This window comes from Stylophora pistillata, chromosome 2, assembly GCF_964205215.1.
Source record: "Stylophora pistillata chromosome 2, jaStyPist1.2, whole genome shotgun sequence".
Lineage (NCBI taxonomy): Eukaryota > Metazoa > Cnidaria > Anthozoa > Scleractinia > Pocilloporidae > Stylophora > Stylophora pistillata.
Genome location: NC_142520.1, coordinates 39839878 through 39865639, shown reverse-complemented (window position 1 = coordinate 39865639; position 25762 = coordinate 39839878). Strand labels below are relative to the sequence as shown.

Sequence of the window (25762 nt, the reverse complement as noted above, 5' to 3'; positions counted from 1 at the left end):
GAAACACCGAAGCAAAGTATAATCTCTAGGGGAGTTATTGGGACTTACTGTAGACTATGGTTAAATTTAGCGGTGGTTTAATTTCGCGCATTCAAAGTTTCAGCGTTTTTAGCGGTGTTTTAATTTCGCGGGTGCGTCAATCTTCCGTAGCTGGAAAAGGAAACGTGGAAATTTTGACTCCGACCTCGCGGTATCTAAATTTCGCGCCAAGTCCCCTTGCGCGAAAATAGCGAAAATTAAACAGTGCGAACAATGAACCACTTTACAGTAGTGACATTTCGCTATTTTCATACTGGCTGTGTTAGAACCTCCCCCTTCCCCGTAAAACAAAATGATAATAGTAATAATGATTATAATTCATTTCCAGGAGCTATTTTTACTTGACCAACTGAACAAGACTGACACCTTGTTTTTGAAATTTCATTTAGTCTTGACTAGCAAATTTGATCGGTAAATCTCATCAAGGAAACAGCCGTAATTTCAAGAATTTCTTACTTTTGACTAATTTATTTACTGCAATGTTTTAAGAAAACTTCGCAAGCTCTGAGAGCCGCGTAATCAAATTCAGTATCTGTAAGGCGTGCTCCCAATCTCAATAGAGTAAGCTGATGGCGTGAGCAAATTCCTTTGCCAGAAATCTCTTTTTTCGCGCAAGCGGCCAGTTTGTCAGCACGGGGAAATATATTAACTTATTAAGCTTAACTCAGACTCCACCAGACGTATATGAGTAAAATTTATATCAATGTTGAGAGAATAGTCTGTAGTAAAAAGCGATTAGCTTCATTTAAGCGCGCTACAGAAAGCAGAGGCAAAATGCGAGTCCACGGCTCATTAAAACTCCACAAAAGAACCATTACTAACTAAAGCCCTAGAAACACAAAATTCAATGTAAACGCTGGAGTTTTCCTAAGCGTCAATAAAATTACAATGGACGTTCACAAACGTTGTCTTTGACTATATGCTTCGCAGCTCGGCATTTAGAATTTATTTTTCCCTTGATTACTCTCCACGCTTTATCTTTTTCCTCACTGCAACTAACTGGAAAACTGGTAAACAATAATACTTTTAAAGAATTAAGTTTGTTGTTGTCTAGACATTTTTTGTCATGGGAACCGTCCGTGTTACTTGTCGCAAGTTCTTCCTTGCTGAAAAAAAATGGAAGAAGCTTAAGTGCGCACAAGTGCTGCTCATTTTCTCTTCCCAGTGTCTGCTGGACGAGCTTTATTTTAGTGGGAGTCACGCGGGTGCCTATAAGCTCCTCGCCAACTTTCTGTGCTGTGCAGGGCGACTGCAACGCAGAAGGGAGATGCAGGCTAGTCTCTGGTTGGTTCTCTTCGCAAAGTGTGTTTAAGGTATCAATGTTGATGGTGGTAAGGTCTTCGCTGTCGGTTTCGTCTGCGACTCCTTCATTCACGCAACCTGAGCTGATAGTGGCATTTAACTACAAAGGCAAAGAAATAGCAACCCATTCAGTTTAAGTCAGGTGATAATTGTGTGTCTCGGTTAAGATAATATTATACGAGTTAAGCAGTTGACTGAAATTCACTCGTAGCATATTGGGCTTAAGTTTATGCAAAGAATAAACAACCGAAGTGTAACTTGAGCAAACGTATACAAAAGCAGAAAAATTGCTGTGCAGCTCACCAAAGGGAATGGATTAACTGTTTGTCTCTCGAGTCCCTCAAGGCGCTCTTCTAATTGTGAAAAACCCGCGGCCATTTTTTCTTCTAATCCTGCTACACAGCCTTGTATTTTCGAGAGCATCTAAAAGAGAAAGCAAGACGTGATAATGAGCTTAAAATTGAGGTAAATCCTGACATTACTAATAGAACCAAATCGAACGCTTGATTCAGCGAACTCGATTACTTTCGGCATCGATTTAACATTTTTCTGGCTATAAAAATTTCAACCAAGGAATTTAAATTGATCAAAAAGCCTGTGTTCAACCAGTATACTAATTTTGGGGGACAATGATGATAACAGACAACAGGAAACTGGCAGCAAATTTCAAAGAAACGTTACCTTCAAAACACTCTCTTGAAAATCCATCTGCTTTTTCAGTAATTCCTCATTATTTTCAAACTTTATCCTCAAACTGCTACATTCCGCATTCTTTTCTGCAAGTTTCTTGCGCAGGTCCAAAACATCTTCACTGTCAGTTCCACTGGCCGGGTAACTTGGTGTTGAAGGGGCTGATAGTTTAGGTTTTTTTGCGTCGCGCCGGTTTGCCCTCCACTCCTTCTCTCGTTTCTTCTGACTGGCTAAGAACTCCGAGTATGGGTCTTCAGGGGGAACCGCTTGAATATCAACCGTCTGAGACAAACAAGCAAATACAGGATCTGTTAGATTTGTTAAAGGAACTTCAGCAAACAATCAACATTAGCACGCGCCATGCTGATTTACAGCTTTAAAAAGCGGTGTTTTCCTTCCGAGACCGGCGAATTACTATCTTGTAAAAATTCACGCATGATATATACGGAAACCATTTTGAACTAAAGTTTTGACTTCCATGCGGGTGACGAAAACCTGACTCTCTAGCGCCCTTGTTAATCAAGTTTAAAAAACGTGAAAAAAACGAAACTGTACCGAAACCCCAACGCAAAGGAGTGGCCAAGTGCTATCAACTGCTTTACGAATCAAAGCTAACCGCTCAAAAAAGTCATTTATTCTTACATACTTACTTTTTGATTCGCCTTTTCCACGCTTGCGGTCTCAGTTACTTCTGCTGCATCGGTTGGGTTGAGCGACTCAGGTGCAGTTAAAAAAAGGTCCTTGTTGCTAGCAACGAACTCTGCGTCCAGACGCATTAGTTTTGTCTGGTCATCTGCAAGGTATAGAAAATAAAACATAATTCATTATAATTTCCCTTGGAATCTTAGTCGTGGCTTTTTACAAAACAAATTCTTGGCACACAAAATGTAAAAAGAAAGTAATTGGTCTAACCTGCAACTCCAATGATTGTTGCGTCAAGTTCCTCTTTTTCGTACCTCACATTGACAACACTTCCTCTCGTTGTAGTGTTGCCTTGAACAACTTTCACAATATTTTTCGTTGGAACGATGCTCGTCGACTTATCCGATGCGAAATAAAATAGGCCGTACTTCGGCACTTTAAGCTGATTTCTGCGAGACATGTTGGGTTTACAGTAGGCCACGCGTCAAAACAAGGCTGAAACGAAACTGGTGTCTGTCGTCTTGCTTTATTTAAGGCCTTTCATATGGTTTATGTTGTTATAGCAACTGTTACTAATTGTTTTCAGTCGTAAACAATAACCTATTCAATGGTAAATTTCTCACGTCCTCATGTTGCGCGGCTTGTGTAACCTTATTGTTAGAAAAATTCCCAAGCATGGCTTTTTGACTCATCAATTTGAAACTTACGTCTTTTCAATAGAGCGTTCTGCTATAACTAAAAATATATTTTGTTATGTGATATCCTATGAGACCCCCCGCACACACTCAGACAAACATTGCGACCAACTGAAATGAAATGTCTCAGCGAGAGCTGTAGTATTGAAAGAAAACGACAGGAAATTTCACTAAAAAGAGTTAGCGTTCTTAAAGGAAGCGGTGCAGTGCAACGTTCCAGCAGAAGCTATCGCCAGTGTCAACGAGGAAACTGCTGTTCGTAGTGGGAAAAGGAAACGTGGAAATTTTGACTCCGACTTTGTGGTATCTAAATTTCGCGCCAAGTTACCTTGCGCGAAAATAGCGAAAATTAAACAGTGCAAATAATGAACCACTTTACAGTAGTGACATTTCGCTATTGTCATACTGGCTGTGTTAGAACCTCCCCCTTCCCCGTAAAACAAAATAATAATAGTAATAACAATTATAATTCATCCAAGAGCTATTTATACTTGACGCATGCGAATAGTTTATCAGTGCTGCTGTTTACTGGCGGCATTCTAATGGAAGGTGCGACTTATGTTACTAATTGTTTTCTTTGTTGCCCGTATCATAACACCTTGGCGCTTCATTGAAGAGATATTTTTGGACGTGACCTTTCGCGTAAATGAAGCAGTTGCTTTCTTACATGAAATAAAAACAAGCCTGAAACACCGAAGCAAAGTGTAATCTTTGGGGGAGTAATTAGGCCAAAGGACTAAATAGGTATTTATACAAGGCGGCAAACGTGAGTGAGAAACAAATTGTAGGAGGAGATTGCACACTTAACTGACTGACGGATTGTACAGCGGTTATTTTTGAGCGCTCGCGAAAAAAACCTTCGTTTCAAGAGTTCATGCCAGCATGGATCGAGAGCGTGAAATCCTAAATTACATCTGCAATGAACGCCTCGATTTATTGGAGGTACTAAAGGAAACTGAAATCAAACTACAAGAGACAGCTGCAGCTTTACCAGAAGGACAAGATTTGTCTTCTGTTATGGAGAATTATCGTTCTGTTGTTGTAACTGTCGAGAACATGCTGAAGGGACTAGATGAATTAGAGGAGAAAGTGAAATCGACAATTTTGTGACTGCTGTTCTTAGAGCAATCAATCAAACAACGGCTCTTTTAGGAGCCACCAAACACAGTAAAATTGTGACCAACTGAACAAGGCTGACACCTTGTTTTTGAAATTTCATTTAGTCTTGACTAGCAAATTTGATCGGTAAATCTCATCAAGGAAACAGCCGTAATTTCAAGAATTTCTCGCGTTTGACTAATTTATTTACTGCAATGTTTTAAGAAAACTTCGCAAGCTCTGAGAGCCGCGCAATCAAATTGAAAGAAAACAACAGGAAATTTCACTAAAAAGAGTTAGCGTTCTTAAAGGAAGTGGCATGGTTGGTACCAAACACTGTTGTTGGCGTGAGTGTAAGACAGACTCAAGATGTGCCGGTAAAAGGCAAAAATCAATCAAAGAGTTAGAGGAATAGGGGAAGGAAAGTATTCATTCCTTTCCCAAAACCTTTGCGAGACTTGGCAAAGTGTAAGCGTTGGCTAGTGGCTTGCTCACGTTCATCGGTAAAAGGCCTAAATGCCCAGAAACCCTACAATATAGGGCGAGGGCCAAAATAACACAGGACAATGATTTTATTCAAGGATTTACAAAGGCACGCAGAAGTAAATCAAATCCGTTTGCACACAGAGCAAGAAAAAGTAAAAGCGATTATGCACTTCCATTAACGTGAAATCGGTCGTTTTAAGACTGAAATAAAGAGAAGAAAGCGACCCGCAACAGCTACAACACTGAACCTGAAGAACTGATGTACGATCGAATCAACGCGCGCGGCACAAGCTAAAACACTCAAGATGATGTAACGATCGATACAGTTAAAAAAAAAAATTGCTATAAACTTCCAGGAACAGATTGCTCATTTCAGTTGACGGCTGAAATTTCCGATAAGGAAACAACATTCCAGGACACCCACATCTACAAAGTCGAACGATTCGAAAAAGACACAGTCCTTGATGTGTGTACTCATTTTAAACAGCATTTCGGAATACGCACTTTAGTTCCTGTCACCCGCAAGGTGTTAAAAAAAATCTTATTTAAGGGGAGGCCCTCAGACCTCTCAGAACAAACTCTTCTCAAAAAATATTACAAGAGAAAATTGCAAACTTCAAAGCACGTCTGCTATAGAACTTGTTTATGCGGCTAAGCATTTTTCTGAACTGATGAACAACAGTTGAGGATTTTTCTCAACGGACTACCGAAACCCCAGCCGTGCGAACTGTTGAATTTTAATAACTTTTCCCAAGGGGTAACCGGCTGAACCAATAATTATTAGTTTTTTGGAACGGATAACACCAGCAGTACGAACGGATGCAAATTTTTTTGAACGGATAACACAAGCCGTACGGATGCAAGTATTTTTTGAACGGATAACCCAAGCCGTGCAAACGGATACTATATTTTTTTGAACGGATGACCAAAGCCGTGCGAACGGATGCTAATTTTTTTGAACGGATAACACAAGCCGTGCGAACGGATGCAAGTTTTTTTTTGAACGGATAACCCAAGCCGCGGGAACGGATGCAAATTTTTTTTGAACGGATAACACAAGCCGTGCGAACGGATGCTAGTTTTTTTTGAACGGATAACCCTGGCCGTGCGAACGGATGCAAATTTTTTTGAACGGCTGGTGAACGGCAAGTGAACGGCAAAACGCCTTCGAACGGATAGCCGTTAGTGTACGTTTTCGCGTGAGAGGTTACATTTGTATGGAAAACAAGAACAAAGAGAAAGCGAGGTTTTAATTAGAAACGTGTTTGTTTTACAGTGTGCAGCAGGAGCACCTGTGGGCCACCGTAGAATCCAGAATACTAAAGCAGGAAAGGGAATATTTGTTCTTACAAGAAGATGTTTTGAAATGCTTAAAAATATGAGTTTTTCTCGCTTTCCATGTGCTCCTTTATCCTAATAGAGAAGTGGCGACTAGTCTCGCCAATATAACGGGAATTGTATCCAGCACAAGAAAATTGATAAACTACCATGGATTTTAAAGTATCAGGAGTATGATCTTTAACGCTGAACATGATTTTCATTTTAAAAGAAGTGAAAACTAGTTTGATATTTAGGTCCGATTTACAAAAGCGCTTAGTGAGTTGTCGGAGTTTGAGGTTTGCTATTTTAGAATAATGGCTGACAAAAGGAAGTTTAAGGTAACATGTATTATTGTCATCAATGTTCCGGCTATTTTTAGAGGATCTTATCAATGAGTAGATTACGAGCTCTTCCTTGGTTGGAAACGTCAGAAAACCACAGATCACGTAAATGTGGGTAGTCATTTTTGATGACCTCTATGTGCTCGTTGCTTATGTTGGATATTTGCGGCACAACATATGCTTCAAGCCTGAGCGAACGGTCAGCTCGTAGAGGCATTGTATAAAACTGAATGGCTTACATCAATCCTGATTCCTTAACTACTTGTCCGAATGTATTTATAGCTATCCATTCCTTCCTGACAATTCCTAGGCCATGATTTCTTGCAACCTTAGCTGTCTATACAATACTTTATTTCAGAACAACATGCAAATACATAGTTATTAAGAAAAAGGAAACCCAGAGGTTGGCCCTATATCAAGGGTCTCCTATTTATGTAAAAAATCTTACAGAACTAGTTAATAAAAATATAAAAAAGTCAAATAAGAAACAGCTAAATATCAATTATAAAATGGAGATTGAATAAATATTCATATGTTTCTTCAATTTTGATTTACCGTATTTACCCGTGTATAATGCGGGCCCGTGTATAATACGAATCCCAATTTCAGACCAAATTTTGAGAAAAAAGAAAAATAAACTACTCAACAAGAAGGTAAAATTGTATAACATTATTTATTTCAATTAACTTGGCAAACTAACGAAATGATGGTTACAACATCTTTCACATATCAAATCCTTCAAACTCGGACTTGGAGTCTGACTGGAACAGTTCTCTTGCAAACGAGTCATCGAGCTCGTTGTTGCAGTCATCGTTGGCCTCGTAAACTAGGTCGTCCTCGGATCCATCAAGGCTGTTGGTGATCCCGCATTTTAGAAATGAGGATTCAATCATTTCTTCGGAAATGTCCTGCCATGCTCCTGCGATCCATGAAAGGATCAGTTCCTCGGATGGTTTCTTTTGGCGGCCACTCGCTGTAAATTCATGGATTCCCTCCGCCATCCACTCCATCCACCTCTTTCTAACACCATCTTTAAACGGCTTGTTTAAAGAGACATCCAGCGGCTGCAAGATCGAGGTTAATCCGCCAGGAATTACTGCTAAGTTCGTGTTTTCTCGTGTCAGTGCTGTTTTCACTCTTTCGGTCACGTGGGCTTCAAACGCGTCACAAACAAGCAGGCTTCTTCTTCTCCCCAGGCCACCTCTCCTCGAACACCAAACTTTGTCGATCCATGTTTTCATTCCTTCACCGTCCATCCAACCTTTCTCTTGAGCGGCGATTACAACTCCGTGCTTGTTGGCAACCTTTGGGAGAGTTTTTCTTTTGAAGATTACCATCGGTCTCAGTTTGCTTCCATCGCCAGCACAGGTCAACACGACTGTAATGCGGTTCTTTTCATTACCCGTAGTACGAATCTTGATCGTTTTCTCTCCCGAGTTGTTGATGGTTCGATTTGGCGGCATGTCAAATGTTAGTGGCGTTTCGTCCATGTTAGCAATAACATGAAGAGGATAATTGTGCTCTTTGCGAAGATCGATAATGTAGTGGTGGAATCGCACGATTTTCTCCTCATAGTCATCTGGAAGCCGCTGGGCAAGAGTTGTCTTTTGGCGAAGAGACAAGCCATTACGCTTCATGAAACGCTGACACCAGTGGTTGCCTGCTTTAAACTGCCCTTGTGGAATCCCATATTTCTCGTTCTTTGCCATGTCGAGGGCCTTCAGCCTCACCAGCGATGGTAAAATGGCGAGACCATTGTTCCGTTTCTCTGTGATCCATTCGAGGAGACCAACCTCAAGTTCTGGCCATGCAGCTTTTTTGCCACGATTTGCTCGTTTCAACCGAGGCATCTTTTTCAAGTTTTCCTTGCTCTTCCGCCATAAGCGAATATTACTTTCAGATACTCCGAACTCTCTTTCAGCAGCGAGATTTCCATGCTGTTCGGCGAAATTGATGATTCGTAACTTATCTGACACTGTGTAACTTTGACGCTTGGTTCCGGCGAGTTTTGTAGTCATGTTTACGTTTGATTGCTCAAGATTACAGTAACTGTTTTGTTGATCAGCTGTTCGCTTAAATACTTAGTTAAATTTATTCAAGGATCCAAATTGTTAACATGTCATTGGTAGGTTAGTTTACCCTCAAATTAAAGACCAATTACATCGCACGCTTATGTGTCTTTGTTATTCTAATGTCGCGTCAGCCTAAACAAAGGATTCCGTGTATAATACGCATCTCGAATTTAGGTGTTCATTTCGGGAAAAATAAGTTCGCATTATACACGGGTAAATACGGTAAACTCACAAACGTTAGGGCTGTCACAAAAATGAAATACATTTATAGGAAGATTATTCCAGGGTTTGATAATTCTGACAAAGAAAGAATATTTGTAGCAGTTCAGTTTTGCGAGTTTGAGTTGTAGTTTATATGGGTGGTTAGATCTCGACTTAGTGTTTTTACAAAATTCAAAATAGTCGTTGAAATTCAATCCATTTAGATTGAATACAGTTTTATAACATTCCACTAAGGAAAGGTAATCTCTCCTTTGTACTAAAGAGTTCCATTTAAGAATTTTACGCCTCTCCATATACACCATCTCTTGTCTTCTTTGGCCTAAAGCAATTCGCCAGGCTCTTCTTTGTATCTTCTCAATTTCATCAATGTCTTTGATGAGGTGTGGTGACCACACCGGGCAGGGGTATTTCAAGATTGGACAAACCAAGGTTTTGTACAAGTTTGAAAAAATATCTTTGTTTTTACCGCCTACTGTGCATTTAAGTAAGCCAAGAACCTTATTTGCTTTGTGAACTATTTGTTCAACATGTTTTGACTTAAGGTCTCTGTTGTATCTTAGGAAACTCAAGGACGAAATTATAACCAAACCCGCAATGAACATGAACATTCCAAGATCTTTTTATTCTTGTTCTTCTCTGCGCAGGCACATCCATGTACACGTAACACAACCATGACGTAACTTAACCCATTAACGTCCAGTGCGCCCGTATGCACCCATGGGGACCCACACCCTTTCTACGCCCTGTGACGTCATCAATTTTAACTCTGGAGCACGAATTCTAGCATGTACTTGAACGGGTTGAAAATATCTTGCAGACGATACCAGAATGAGCGCAATTGAGTGGAGGAGATTGGAGAAATAGCCAAAAAACCGTGTCACTTTGACTGGAAAATCTGCACGAAGATCGTGTTTCACTACCCACCTACCTTTCCGAGCATGTGCTTTGAAAATAATGAGTAGTTTCTGAAAAACCTCTACACCAAAATGAAGCCTACTCAATTTCCAGCAAGTGAGGAGAAACTTTAGGCAAGGAGAGGGGAAAAAAAGGGCAGGAGAAAGAGAGAAAAGTAGAAGTCGTAAGTGGGGCGTGACTTTTCAACCTAAAAACTATGTCGAAATTTTGCTCTCTGCGCGTGCCCGAGATTTCCAGGCCGCCATTTTACATTTGGATCGAAAGGCCATCGAGTGCACGAGCTGTCAAGTGGTTTTTGGTAAGTTCGAGCTTTTAAAACCCCAACAGTGACCCGAAATCTGCTGGACTAGCTTCAAAACACAGTTTTCCACAAAAGCTGCGGCCATTAATGGGTTAATATAATGTAACACAAGTGTAACAAAACAAGGTCACGATATAACATCTCCCATTTTTTTTTTTTCAAAAAATAGAATGTGAAAATACGCAATACAAAAAAAAAAAACCAAAAGTTTTTAAGTCAATTACAGCTATTACTTTAACTCGTAATCTTTCAAGTGCCTCGGGGGCCTACGGGTTGTCCGAGTAGGATAACGCTTTTCCGCAGGGGATTCACATAAAGAACCTGGTTGAACTACCAGAGTGTCATTGACATTAGCAGAATCAGAATTTTCTGATTTTCTGGCAAGGAAGCAGGTTGAGAATTCATAAGGGGGTCAGTAACAGGCATTGACACTGTTGGTTGCTTGTTTGGAATACGAGAATCTCCAGAGCTAGCTAGAATGGATTCCTCCAACGTTGCTGTAGGAAGGATATAGGCAGACGGTATAGTTGAGTCGCGAACAATCTCACAGGGCTGATCTATGTTGGGAGATACATCAAGCGGCATAGACTGGTATTCAGATGCTAAAAAGCCACGCGTCGAAGCCACATCTGCAGGGCGTCTCAACAGCTGGTCTATGTGTCGTTTCCACAGATTACCTGCCACCTTGACCATATAATGACGAGAACCAAGGACCTCAGTAACGACTCCACGCACCCATTTTCCTCCCCTTCCAAAATTTCGAGCCAGAACAGAATCCCCCGCATTAAACTTGCGGAAGCCTCTATGTGCAGTGCGACTCAGCATGGTAGAGTATTGGCGAGCTTCGACATGTTTTTCAACTGAAGGTGTCAGCAAGTCCAGCCGGTTGCGCAGTCTCCGGCCCATGAGAAGCAGTGAGGGTGGTTCGCCTGTGGTAGAATGAGGAGTGGTCCTGTAAATCAATAAATAATTTGCAATAACAGCATCTACATCTGCATTGGTAAGGTGGGCTTGTTTAATGGCTGATTTCAAAATCTGCACGACACGTTCTGCTTGACCATTTGTAGATGGCTTGTACACCGCTGAAGTACGGTGTAGTAGTCCATTGCTAGCACAGAATTGTTCAAATTCTGTAGTAAAGAACTGGGGCCCATTGTCTGACACGATAATTTCTGGCAAACCATGCCTGCTGAAGATGTCACGCAAGGTGGTCACAGTTGCTTTAGCTGAGGTAGTAGACATTTTGACTACCTCTGGAAATTTACTGTAAGCATCTACAACCACAAGGTAGGTACAGCCAGAGATTGGCCCCGCAAAATCCACATGAATGCGAGACCACGGTCGTGCTGGAAAGGTCCAGGGATGAATTTGAACTGGGGAAGGATCTGATCTCATAGACTGGCAAGTGCTACATGAAGAAACAGTTAATTCAATGTCAGAATCCATGTTGAGCCACCACACATAAGATCTTGCCAAAGCTTTCATTCGAGAGATCCCGGGGTGAGTGTCATGCAGTTCTTGCAACACTTTCTCTTGGAGCGATGGAGGAACAATAACACGAGCACCCCATAATAAGCAACCATGACGTGTGCTTAACTCGTCTTGTCTTGTTTTAAATGGTACCAGACTGGGATCCACTACATGTGGCCAACCACTAATGACGTAAGTGTACACTTGGGATAAGACTGGATCCAGATGAGTCTCCTTCTTGATCATCTGACTGGTCACATTAGTGACAACTTCAGTGTCCAAAAAATAGCATTTGACATTTTCACATTTGGGGGACCATGTCAGAGGCAAGGGAAGGCGAGACATACTGTCTGCATCTACATGTGCTACACTACTACGGTACTCAATCTTGTAATTGTATGAAGCAAGGATAAGAGCCCATCTTTGAAGTCGAGCTGCAGCATGAGTGGGAACCGGTCTCTGAGGACCCAAGAGAGTCAGCAAAGGTCGATGGTCGGTTAAAATTGTAAAGGAGCGACCGTAGAGAAACTGTCGGAATCTCTTTAGTCCAAAGATGATACTGAAGGCTTCCTTTTCTAGCTGAGAATAGTTTTGTTGAGCAGGAGTCAAAGTGCAAGAAGCAAAAGCCACCGGTCGAAATTGTCCATCAATTTGATGAGACAGGACTGCTCCAGCGCCATAAGATGAGGCATCACATGAAAGAAAAAGGGGCAAGGTATGATCATAATGTAGCAGTGTCTGTGAGTTGAGAATGAGCTGCTTTGCTGCAACGAATGCATCCTCTTCAGCTTTCAACCATCTCCATGAAGTACCCTTTTTAAGTAATTGGTGTAAAGGTGCTAGGACTGTAGAATGATGAGGCATGAACCGGGAATAGAACATTATGAGTCCCAAGAAAGATTTCCAGGCCGTTACATCTTTGGGCCTGGGAGCATCCCGAATAGCTTTAAGTTTATCCTGAGTGTGGTGTAGACCTTCTCCATCAATCATATGTCCCAGGTAGACCACTGATGATTGAAAAAACTTGCATTTTGCCTTGTTTAATCAGAATCCAGAATTAAGAAGTCGCTCTAACACCAGTGAAAGTGTGTGAAGGTGGTCCTCTGCATCTGTGCCAGCAACAAGAATATCGTCTAAACGACTAACAGCCTTTGGTACATCTGACAACAAATTATCCATGATTCTCTGAAAAAAATGAGGTTCATTTGTTGTCGATCTCCCCTCGGATAACCCTTGGACCTTTAAAAATGTATAACAAATTCAAATTTTTATTCTGATATCTTTCCTTTATTTCAGATAAAGTAGAGTTCTAGAAGCACTGTTGTCAAGATTTTGGTTTTTTTTTTTGTTAGAAGACAAAAACGTTACAGAAGGTTAAGACCGACTTCTGCGGGGTAGTTTACATTTTAAGGTAATCCAAGAAAACATCACCTGGGTTCGTCAATATCTCCACTATTGGAGGTAGCGGTGGCATAACTGTGGCAAGCTCTTCTTCTTCGCCAATGAATTTTAAAGCCATCTTAAGGGTGCTGACGTAGGCTGCACTCCTTGGGCGCATACGGTGGACTGTCCACAGGTGCCTCGGCAGCTAGGCACCTAGGAAGTCGCAGCCTGGAATGGGGCCACCACCACTTCCTCCTCCCCAGTTTTTTCCTCCCCCCTGATGTTCTGCGCTGGGGGCCCCTAGCCTCGTGCCCCTCCCTGCCCAGCTCAAACAACCGCCCTACATCATCTTCGCCAATTTCAAGCCTCTTCAGGTGGACATCCCTCAGGTGCCTTCTTAAATTTGGTCCTGTATACCCCTTGCAACCAGCGACCTTACAGGTCCTGTCCAGATGGTGGCTCCCTCCCTCCTCCTCCTGCGCTATGACTATCTCACCACTGCTAGTCTCCTTAACATCCTTCTCCTTCTCCGCTGGATGACTGCCGGCCCCCTCGCCTTTCTCCTCCTCTACCTCCATCTCACTACCACTATCGCTCTCTCCCTCTGCAACACCTGACCTCCTCCCTCATCTCTCTTCAATCTTTTCCACCCTTTTAAGCATCTCCACTGTGCTTACCAGGTCATTCACCACCTCTAGACAGCTATGTGCAAGGGCTGGGCCCTCCAGCTCATGAGCACGGGCAAATGGCTCATTTACAAAAGGTTTCGTAGGCATACGGAACATAACTCAACATTCGTTCTGACATGTGTTGGATACGGGTGAGTTTGCACTGCTGCAAACCGGCAACATGATACACCATTTGTCTGACTTCCCTTTCTAGCCTTTCCTTGTCGTTCTTAGGATCAAAGGGCTGTGGGCCGTCAAAATCAAACCCCTCCCGCATGCTTAAGATGTCGAGGGCCGCCTCATCCTCTAGTGAGATGCGTTCTAGTAGCTCGATGACCCTGCCCGACTACTTGTGTAGCATTTTAGAAGCATGATGATGATCAATTAAGAGGCAGACCCTGTGAGCGTGTTAGAATAGGGGGAATAGGCACAAAATTTTTTAAATATAGACTAGTGAGCAGCACTTCTGCAAACAGTAGTTGTAAAACTTCTTTTATTTTCCTACGCGTTTCGTCTGTCGTAGACTTTCTTAGGGAGTTTTACAAGTATAACTAAACGCCTGTATTTATATGCCAAAGTAAGAGGGGCGGATGACCGTAAAGACTTGGCCAGACCTACGAACAGGAACAGGCGAAGTTGTGAAAAATGTGTGAAAAATTTAACGGTTCCTTACAGCATGAACAAGCATAAAATAACATAAAAAATCAATAAAAGGTCCTCAAACTCTAGTTGTGAGGTCCTCCAAGTATACCATGGTCAAGAGAGCACCCTTAAACTTTGACCAGAGCCTGGGCAGAAGTGGCTGTTTTTCGTGCGAGGAAAATGTTTCAGAATGGTGCCCGAGCACCTTACAAACATCTTCCAATAGTTGGAATGCCTCTGCGCAGTGTTTCAAGGGTGCAATAAAGCAAAAATAGCAGAGCTCAAGGTGTGTGTACTTACAGTTTACAGAAGCTTGTCTAGGATGGGCCTTTCGTAGGTCCACAAGCCATCCTTGGGTAATTTTCCCCTGAAAGTGCTCTAATTTGAACATGGTGTAGAATACTCGCATTTTAATCTTATAGCTTGAAACCTACAGGAATGAAAGAGAAGTAATTGGTCTATCTTGCAATATGCTGAAAAGTATTGATTGACTCAATTGACAACCCATCCATCATAATTAAGGGCAATTTTTTGGTCAGAAGTTCTTTTTAGATTAATGACTAACCAGGCACTTTTAAATGCGCTCGTGCGCGATGATAAAATATTGGGATCTAAACAATCCATCAAGATCACCGATCACTTCACGTGCACCTCCGCCAATGTAGTCTATTGCATAACTTGCACTTATTGCAAAAAGATATACATCGGCGAAACAGGCAGAAGACTAGGTGACCGATTCCGAGAACACCTGCAAGACATGGAAAGGAATGACAAGGACACATCGAAACCAGTCGCTAGACATTTTAATATACCTAATCATTCTAAGTAACATATGGCAATCTGCAGTCTTTCCTTACACTTAGGTAGCACGGAAAGCCAGAAAAATCTTGAACAAAAGCTCATCTTTCAAACCGGCAGTCTAAATCCCACAGGGATCAACGAACGCTTTTCATTCCACTAATTTATTCATGTTTTTCTCGTTGCCATGTTCCCACCAATAACATAGCTCCACTCTCTGCCTTTAAAAGCAACACAACCCACAACTCCTCTATTCGCTCAGACAAAGGGCTAGCACTCGAAACGTCAGCTTTTGTAATCGTTACGGTGGCTAATTTACCACTTCAACTTTGTTGATATATCAAAATTACATCATAATTAAGTTCTGTCAAACAATCATTTCTTTTTTTATATGGCCGTAATGTACTCCTTATGGTGAGTATAATGCTAAAGAATTAAGAACACGATGTTTATGAGGTCATCAACATCATGCGTTAGTAAGTTATATTCTTCGTTATCACAGTCTTCTCGATTCCCTTGCACTTCTCTTCTAGCTCCGCTTCTTCGCCCTCAAGAATCTTGTAGCTGTAAAGTTTTGCTCTCAATCCAACAAACTCTTCAATGATGTTTCCACCAGCCTCATCTTTCATCATGCCTACAACTTTCTTGTTGCAACCAGTTGGGATCTTTGAAATGTGGTCTTTTGGAAAGTTGCTTGTGTCAAACTCTGTTTACAACATCTGATATATCCTTGTAAAAGTTCTCAGTTTCAATCTCATACTTGAGACTGTCAGTGTCTGTGAAAAGAAACTTTGCACAATCTCCATATTTCTTTTTGATGTGGAAATCATACATCAAAGTCTTGCTGAGATCAAGAATAGCCATTCCACAGAAAACTGGCTTGTCAAACTTTTTTGATGTTCTTCCCATATGTATTGCAATGAGATTTTCGTCAAATATTGTGCAATGCTTGAAGTTTGGTTTTGCTGAAAGCTTTTTCGCTTTCTCTCGATTGTTGAGAAGCCTTACATCTACTCTTTTCTGATGTTTTCCATTGCTTTTATAAAGACAGAGTTGTTCATCAACTTAAACAAATCCTTTTCAAATTCATTCTTTGCATTCGTGCACAAATTTGTGTTAAGCTCTATATAACTTTTCAGCCAAGGTTCTTTGACAAATTTGATACCTCTGTCAATATTTTTCAGTCTCAAGCCGAGTTCAAGACACTTCTTGAGATTCTCGTGATGGATGATATATTTCTTCTTATCGTTCAGATTTGGCACAAGCTTTTTGACTTCGTTTATCATGATTCTCTGGAGCAAGGGGATAATCGTTATGAAGATCATGAAGTTCTTTTGGATATTCAAGATCAACCTTGAGAATGCAGAGAATATCTCTCCAGTTCCCAATCTCTTTTTGACTCATCCATTTGAAACGTCTGACAGGAAGAAGTTTGCACATTGCCCATCCATAAAGATTGTTTGCATCAAGATAAGTCAGATATTTTGACGGTTTTTTTGTTAAACTTTCAATTCATGTGTTTGTTGTTTGCTTTTCCATAGCGAAGTGGGATCACTGAGATTCCTCCGCGAATTCCTTTCTCAAACATCAGAAGCATGTCTGGATCACTCAAAAGCTCAAGCTCGACGTTTGTCACCTTCAATGCTGCATCCCGAGCCAATCCAAAAGCAATGTCATACCAAGCAGGATCGAGATTGTGATTCTCAAGACAAACGTTTCTGAATTCTTCAAACACATCTGCAAGCAAGAGAACATCTGATTTGAGATAAAGATCATGATAACCCCATATTCTTCATCTTGAACTCATTCCAGATTTTCTTCGCGTGCTCATAATCTTCATGACTATCACAGCCATTCAGATTTTAATAAAACTCTCTTTTTGGTGGAAGTTCTGTTTCCCCAAACTTTTCAATGCTGCTCATGTAATCATATGGATACACACCCTTTCTTGAGATCAACTCGATTTCAGTGTCTTTAAACACCTGTCTAGTTTTCTTCAGCTTATCATGGCTCAAATTACTGACCAATTTATCGAGAGAAGAAGCCATGAAGTTGAGGCTGTTGATAAAGTGAAGCTCACCCTTAACAAAATGACCTATACGTAAGTATACACATTATGTACACGAAGTATACTGCACCAAGTATACTAGAGGTATATTACATGTATACTTTTATTATACACTTGATGTATACTTTTTGTATTAGTAATTTAGAACCACTTGAAGTATACAAAAGGTATACCTCACAATAAAAAAGGTAAATAAAGTATACAGATTTTTTACCCAGAAAACAACACAAGAAGTATACATTTTGTATACATACACATAAAGTATACCTTTTATAGGACTGAAACTTACCTTGGTGTTCTGGGCATCAAAGTATACACTTTGTATACTTTTACATGCACATATAGAGATATATATGTCCATTGAACTAGTCCAGAACAGTCAAGAGTTGGTCTCTTCATTACGTCAACCTCACTGTACACTTAACTATATATATATAACCAATTATTACGCTGGAATGCTCCTTATCAACTATCAAAGTGCTCAATAGTTGGACTATAGCAGTAGATAATATCAGCAACGAATTGGGTTATTTGGTCCAAGACATTTAATTGCTACTCAGAGTTTCATGCTCCATCAGGAGCAATCACCAGACAACTGCCGTTAATACATGGTTACAGGTAACCGTTTTTCAGGCAGTTGCCTGATGATTGCTCCTGATGGAGCATGAAACTCTGAGTAGCAATTAAATGTCTTGGACCAAATAACCCAATTCATTGCTGGTAATAATATATATATATATATAACGCGTGGTGGGCAAAAAAAAAACAACTACACATACATCCCTACAGACCTGTTTCTATATATATATATATATATAGAAAGTTTAAAAATTGCGAGGATGGACAACTTTTGATGTAACAAAATCCCTGAAGGAGCCCTTAAATGATACTAATCATAATAATCAAGATCCCTTGGCAGGGATCTTATATATATATATATATATAGGAAGTCTGTAAGTCGATTTTCGCGTGGAACAGTGCTCAATACGTTGAAGCAGAGCAGAATAAATATTACGAGAGGAAAAAAGGACGTAAATGTAGTTACGTCCTTTTTTCCTCTCGTAATATTTATATATATATATATATATATATAAATGGAGCAATCCCATACACAGCAAACATAAATGTCATATTACAACTGACGGCTAACAGAGATTTATTTTCACCCTAAAATGAAACAATGCTTTTAGTTATTAATACCATTAGTTTGAAAATTATGTCAACTAAAAAATAATGTACAAAAAGGCTGCTGCATTTTAAAATATCCTCCAATTTTTACTAATTATAACAATCGAGGAAACAATACTGCAATATTGATCTTGTGAAAAAATTTACATTTTACATACCATTTTGAAAACTTGCTTGTGACTTTCGCACTAATGCTCAACATATTTTTTTTATCACTTAACCAAAACGTTGTTTTCTATTCTCAACTAACACTCTGAAGGGCTTATTTTCTTGTTTACCCAGTTGCACTCTCATAACAATACTTAACAAGACATTATTGTTTCTTATATGGATCTCTTCCCTCTCCCGCTTTGCGTGATTCCATTGCACTGAGTTTGTTCCGCAAAGCAATCTTTATTGCTGAGGCTGATGGGCAACTGCTGGCCTTTTCTTTCATTACAAAGCCTGCAAAAAAGTTAGAGAACAAATTAAATTGTGCATTAGTTGATATGTTCTTCTTCAATAATTAAGCTAATTGTACTGGCCAGTTGGAAAATATGGACTGGACTCTGGACTGGACTCTACTATTTTTGTTAAATTGTATTAATATTGAATGGAGTTAATATTTGACTAATTGTTTTTAAATTTTTAAAATAAAAATTATTTAAAAAACTACCCGAATGGTTAAAACCGTGATCCCCATCATCACTTTCTAGCACAGGATTTAATCAATTTTAATTGAATTGCTGTTCACACCCAAACTAGGAATGTGACATGTGCTAACAAGGTCTAGTATAAGATAAGTTCCTATGATGTATTTTGTAGTTTTATCCTGATGAAGTCTCACTAGTAGATGAAACCATTCGATTAATAAGCTCAGGGAGCACACAGCAACTTTTCTGGTTCTCCACAGTCAAGCACTTTCTCCATTTTATTCATTTCTTTTGTTGCATACAAGGTACTGTAACTCGTTATTCCCCGTTTTGAATCTGTCAACACTTTTAAAGCTTGAAAAAAATATCATTTCACTCACCAGCAGGCTGCACGCAGAACAAAATTTATATTACACGGGCCATGCGCTATAGCAGAGGAGAATTTTTTATAAGGGAACTATTGGGCAGCACACAGCAACTTGTCTTGTACAATTGAGTTTGTTAATCGACCGGTTTCGTCTACCGGTGAGACTTTGTCAGGATAAAAACTACAAAATACATTGTAAGAACTTATTTTATACTAGACCTTGTGAGTACATGTCACGTTCCTAGTTTGGGTGTGAACAACAAAACACCCACAAGAAGTTTGATTACATTTCATTACAATCCTGTGCTAGAAAGTGCTTTTGAGGCTAACGGTTCTAACCCTTCAGGTAATTTTTCAAATAAATTTTTACTTTTTTTTAAATTTGAAAATAATTAGTAAAATGTTTACTCCATTTAATATTAAAACAATTTAACAAAAAAGTAAAGTCCAGTCCAGTCCAGTCCAGTCCAGTCCATGTTTTCCAACTGGCAAGTTGTACTATGTACTTTTTGTTGACAATTTTTGACCACTAGTACTTTCCACCAGAGGCAGTAAAATGAAGAAAGTGGAAGAACTGAATGCGCTGTGTTTTGACAAAATGCAATAGAAAGAGGAAAGGGAAGACACAGTTTAACTGTGCCAATGACTTGTCAGAATGTTATATTTTATATACCTATTATGCTTTCAATAATTTCCTTGCTAGGATGTGGCGTAATTCCCATTAGCTTCAGTCAAGTTCATTCCTAATAACTCATCATTTGAATAGAAGCAGTTCAGCAAGAAGGATGCTGCTGATTTAAATGATGGCTTGGCAACTGCTTGCTGAATTAGATTCTGAAAGATGTAGACACGAGAACCAGGGGTCAACTCCACCATCTGTAGATAAAAAAAATTGAATGAGTTCTAGAAAATGGGGAATAATGCTTATCCAGGATACAACAGTTTTTTAAATTTGGTTCTCATAAAACAGCTTTGATATTTTATATTCTGCACATGTGCAAGACTGCACTTGCGCTGTAGAGACCAGAGGCAGATCTGATGTTAGACTGCATGAACAATAAAGCCCAAATTTTGACTTGGGCCCCCAACATAGCCAGAGTAAAAAGGGATTTAAAGGAATCCACATTACAGTAAAAGATTATAAAATGGAAATCAATGTCCACAGCAGACAAAAGTTCTTGTCAAGACAAAGAGGGAGTCAGTTATAAAAGTTATTGACTGGAAGATTACCTTGAATCTTTCTGCCAGAACTGGGTTGATTTTCCCTGGTCTTGGAGGATCAGAACCTGTTATGTAAAAATGAATGAATTAAATTACAGAGTACTTTTCCCAGAAAAGAACAAGAGTCTGTGAAATAATGTGCATTCTTTGAGAAGCAAGTCAATATAATCAATTATCAGTAAGTATCTCAAAGACAACTGAAGTAATATTATTGTGCAGACTGAAATAAAACTCAACTAAAATTTGAACCCTATTGACTCTAACAGTGGACAAAATTTGCAAATAGACATTTTCAAGGTGAAAGAAAATTGCCCCATGTATGTTATGTTTAATGACATCTCGTAACATGGTTGAAGGTTACACAACATTCAGTCCAGTGGCAGCAAATAAGATACAACAACTGTAATTACCTTGACCTTGGAATTGTTTAATTTGATTCTCCAAGTCCCTAACTCTCTTTTTCAATCTTCTACAAGACTCACATGTTTCCTCTTCATCATCAGTGCCCTTGACAATACTAGCATTGTGGGGAATTTAAAAAGTGATTTCCTTGCTGCCACAGAAAGAGCAGTGGTTGAAACCTTGGTGGGACCAATCGAACAAGTTCTTCAGTTTCAGAGGTTACTCGTTGGGGAACAGCTGATTCATTCCAAGTCATACAAGAGCATGACCAGAAGGAACAACTATACTGTTGAAGTCAGACCTGGCACTGGAGGTCCATCACCTTTTTATGGGCACATCTTGTTCTATATCAAGATTAATTTGCAGTGTCCAGATCCTTCAGTTTGTGATGACAAATGCAAATGTAAAAAAACCATTTTATTATGCCTTCATGAATTTCCTAAAACCTAACAATAACCTTGTTATTGCTAATGATATTTACACTGGTGCTACCGTTCCTCATTTGGTTCCAGTCATGAGGAGTGGCAATTGTATCGCTGCCATTCCAGTGGAGGACATTATTCAATTATGCTTTGACGTTGACTGGGGAGATGATAGTACTTCCTTCGTGGGAATTTTTCCTAATCAGTATGAAAGGGACTTAAGGTTTTACGCTTACAACTTCATAATTATGAAATTTATAGAGCCATCAATGTTTTAAACATGCACTTCCTGAGATTTTATGGTAATGATATGAAAGAGTGTCATTTGAAAAATTATATGGCCAATATTAGTTGCAAATTTTGTAATTTACATCCCAGATGTCAGACAGTTCTGGCAGTGTAGACAATAAATATACCTCATGTTTAAAACCAGGTAGAATGTATGACTCAGCTTCCTATGGATACACTTAGTATACATTACTCTTGATCTTAAGCTACATTTTGGTATTTGGGACAATCAATGTATACAAAAATCTTACATCAGTCTTAATGTAGCTGCAATGTATACATGAAGTATACATCACAGAGTTCATAAAAGTGTGTAGTATACACTCAGTATACACCATAGCCCTGATGTAACAGTGATTTATACAAATTGTATACATCATTGTTAAATGGCAAGACTGAATTTTGCATGATGTATATTTGATGTGTACTAAATATGTACACAACAACAGTGAGGTACAAACAGCGTATACTCTTTCTATACAAAAAGTATACTAACCAGGCTTCAATTTTGGTAAGGGCAGTCTTGATGTCGACTTCCTCTTCTTCTTTGTTGGTGTATGAGCCAACAACAACAGATTTGCTGAAGCTGATGTACTTCTCTTCATTATTGGAAATGGATTTTATGTCCCCCTCAGTCTTTCCAAGATTCTTGACAAAAAGATGAGAGTCATAACCAGCCAAGTTGTGAAATTTGACAGGACTGAACTTTGGCTTTGCGAATTGAAAATTGCAATTTTTGTGTGCAGCTCCTCAATAATTTCCAGTGAAATGACAGTGATCTCTAACTTTGTCGCGAGAGTTGCCAATCAAAGCGAGCAGTAAATCAACTCACCAACCACAACATTGACTGGGACTCTGCGCAATGCCTAACCTACAGCACTGACTATTTTCAACGACTGACTCTGGAAAGCTGGTTTACTAACTTAGAACAGACTCCCCTAAACAGATGTCAACAACTACCCGCTCCATACAAACGACTCATTCACGACATAAACATCACAAACGACCGAAAAAGAACGACCTAACTTTACTGACAGATCGAAACAGACCAATCACAACCGACTTATGTCACTTGAGTCTTACAGCCAATAACATCACAGCAAAACCAACCGATCATTTCACACGAACTGGAATAAGAACATTCTACTGACAACAATCATTCACTTGACTCTGATGATGACTTCTGCACTGGTTGTCGAAACGTCAGTCACTACCACCGACAACAGTCCTTCTCAGGACTAGACTCACCCGGATGATCAGACTACACCTTTCTCCACTGTGTTGTAACTTGCTGTAGTAAATTCTTATGATGGCGAGTTCTTCTTGTCAATGACTAGTGAGTACTGACTATTTCGTGATGCACGCTGTTTGGTGTTAATGTGACACGTCGCCCATATACAAGATCTGAAGGCGTCAATGGATAAGAGATTGAATTTGTGTCGTCGTAAACGTAGGTAATCGGCCTTGCATTAATCACTGACTTGATTTCCACAATTAAAGTTCATCTTAGAAAGATTATAAATGCAAATTTCACGCCATTTAGATATATATGCATGATGCCAGAGCGCTTTGAGCACTTACTGAGTTTGGTTGGACCGCGAATTACCAAAACAAACACAAGGATGAGAGAGGCTATCAGTGCAGCTGAAAGACTAACACTGACGCTCCGGTATTTGGCAAGTGGTGATGATCAACAGAGCCTCAGCTTCTCTTATAGAATTGCCAGAACAACTGTGAGTCACATTATCAAAGAGACACTCTAAGCTATTTGGCTGGCATTGAAGGATAAATATGTAGGCCCACCTAAATCCGCCAGCGACTGGAAGAACATTTCAAAGGACTTTGAATCTACTTGGCATCTGCCGCACTGTATTGGGGCAATCGATGGGAAACATATAGCAATGCAGTGCCCCCAAAACAGTGGTTCTTTGTATCACAACTACAAAGGATGGTTTAGTATTGTACTATTGGCTGTGTGCGATGCAAGTTATAACTTTACTTTAGTTGATATTGGCCAATATGGTAGTACAAATGACAGCAGTGTGCTTAACAACTCTGAAATGGGAAGAGCCTTTAAGGATGGGTCCATATCAATACCCGAGCCAGACTGTCTTTTGGGGTGCAGCCTACCTCTTGTCCCCTATTTCCTGGTAGGTGATGAAATCTTTGCACTTAAACCCTGGCTGTTGCATCCCTATCCAGGGAAGAATATTAAAGAGGACCAAAGTATATTCAATTAGCGTTTGTATAGAGTAAGGAGAGTAATTTAGAACTGCTTTGGGATCCTTGTGGCAAGATGGAGGATCTTTTGTAGAGCAATTCAAGCAAAAGTTGAAACAGTGCAGAAAATTGTACAAGCAACCGTTGCTTTGCACAATTATCTCAGGCAGACAGATACTGCTTGTTACTGCCCAGATGGCTTTGCAGACAGCTTTGATGGCTCAGGAAATATTTGACCTGGAGAGTGGCGCAGAATAACTTCAGCTGATGAAGGGTCCGGTGCTCTTTGTAGCTTGCCCCCCACAAGAGGCTCAAGATATCGTAATTATGCTATGGAAGTGAGAGAGGCCTTGAAAGCTTATGTTAACTCAGAGCAAGGTGCAGTTTCCTACATATGTCGAAGAGGTCCCATCCATGCGCTCTAGAATATTATTCAAATACATGGTGTCAGATCTATTTGATGTATTAATTTGCTTATTCATGCTGTAGATCTTGTATAACATTTAAGTCTCTTTTCCTTTGACAAATCCATCTCTTCACTCAAATCCCCCATTACCTCTCAGCACCTTACCTCACCCCCCTCCCACACCGAAAAAAAAAAAGATTTATCAGAAAATTATAACCAACTACTCTCAACAGTAATTCATATATGGTGTTGGGAGGTTTGAGGGCATTCTAAACTTAATAGGTTTACCATAACTGATTCACCAAAATGGAGACACTAGAGAAACATTCAAAATAAAATCAAGGTTGGAGCATTGTTTAGATTCATAAACTTAAAAATGCTGATTATAGAGCAAGTAAGACATTCATAGACTTGATGCAAAAATGGCTCCTGGTAAGCAAGGTCACATGGGGTGTTTTGCATCAACATAAAAGAATCAAAGTATATTTTACACTTAGCACTTGCTTTTACACGGTCTAGTTTACAATATGTTTACCACAGAGAGCGCCTAAACTTGATTCAGTTTGAGAGGTTACCCTTCTTCCTTTCATATTTATGGAAAAATAAAGTCTAGTAATCGATGAACCTATTTATAATGTACAACAATGTTCAGATTTGTTGCAATTTGCAATTTTTATTTTTTTAACATTAAATTTTCTGACATTTTAAATTCAAGAGTTAGTGTCTTAACTGCAAACAGATTTGTCATGGGATGATAAGAAATGCATAATTACATACCTCCCATAGAAAAATAGTGAACAATCAAACTCAAAGAATAACAATGTTTTGGTGAAAGTTAACAAAATGTTTGAAACAACACCCTTGTCAAGACATTTTGAAATACTTAAGAACCTTGTTCAAGATCAAATCCAGTCTGAGACTTATCTTGATAGAAAAGTTGCCCAGGCCTCGTGAGAGGTACTTCTGATGGTTCCAGCAGATTAGGAATCTGAAATGGCTTTTGGCTCTGATTCCTGACCACTGTATCCTGGAAGCTGTGATGCTGTTGATGCTGCTGCTGTTGAGGTTGATGTTGCTGTGCCTGATGCAGCTCTGGCATCTGCTGTTGAGGATATTTCCATGAACCTTGCCCCCCAGTGTAAGACAAAGACATTAAGTTGAATAGGGCTAACATTTCTTGATACACAATATTTGATATCTGCATTTTGGGAACAACATTTCGCTCTGGTGCTATCTGTCACATTTGGGAAGCTATCCAGGCACTAAACAGTTCATCTTCATCTTTGAAGTATGGTGTTTTCTTCTGCCCAAGCTTTTCTCCTATCGACTGCAGAACTTGCACTTCTGCATTTGCAACATCCTGATTTCTTCCTGCACTTTTTCTTTTCATTTGTAATTTGGGCATTCTTGTCGGTCGAAAATTACTAGCTGCATGATTCTCAGCATCAATTGTTGTTGTCTCAG

At 39.8% G+C, this 25762-nt stretch overlaps 1 protein-coding gene and 1 pseudogene across 1 annotated transcript; one reads left to right on the top strand and one right to left on the bottom strand.

The window, feature by feature from the left end:
• Nucleotides 1–916: 916 nt before the first annotated feature.
• Nucleotides 917–5049, bottom strand: LOC148739462 (uncharacterized). The gene is made up of 4 exons (XM_088748212.1): nucleotides 2682–5049; nucleotides 2023–2313; nucleotides 1645–1764; nucleotides 917–1441 (listed from the first exon to the last, which is right to left on the bottom strand). The coding sequence occupies exons 1-4, from the start codon at nucleotides 2847–2849 to the stop codon at nucleotides 923–925; spliced, it is 1098 nt and encodes a 365-aa protein (XP_088604338.1). The 5' UTR covers nucleotides 2850–5049; the 3' UTR covers nucleotides 917–922.
• Nucleotides 5050–20906: 15857 nt separating this feature from the next.
• LOC148739461 (uncharacterized) lies at nucleotides 20907–24596 on the top strand (annotated as a pseudogene).
• The last annotated feature ends 1166 nt before the right edge of the window (nucleotides 24597–25762 follow it).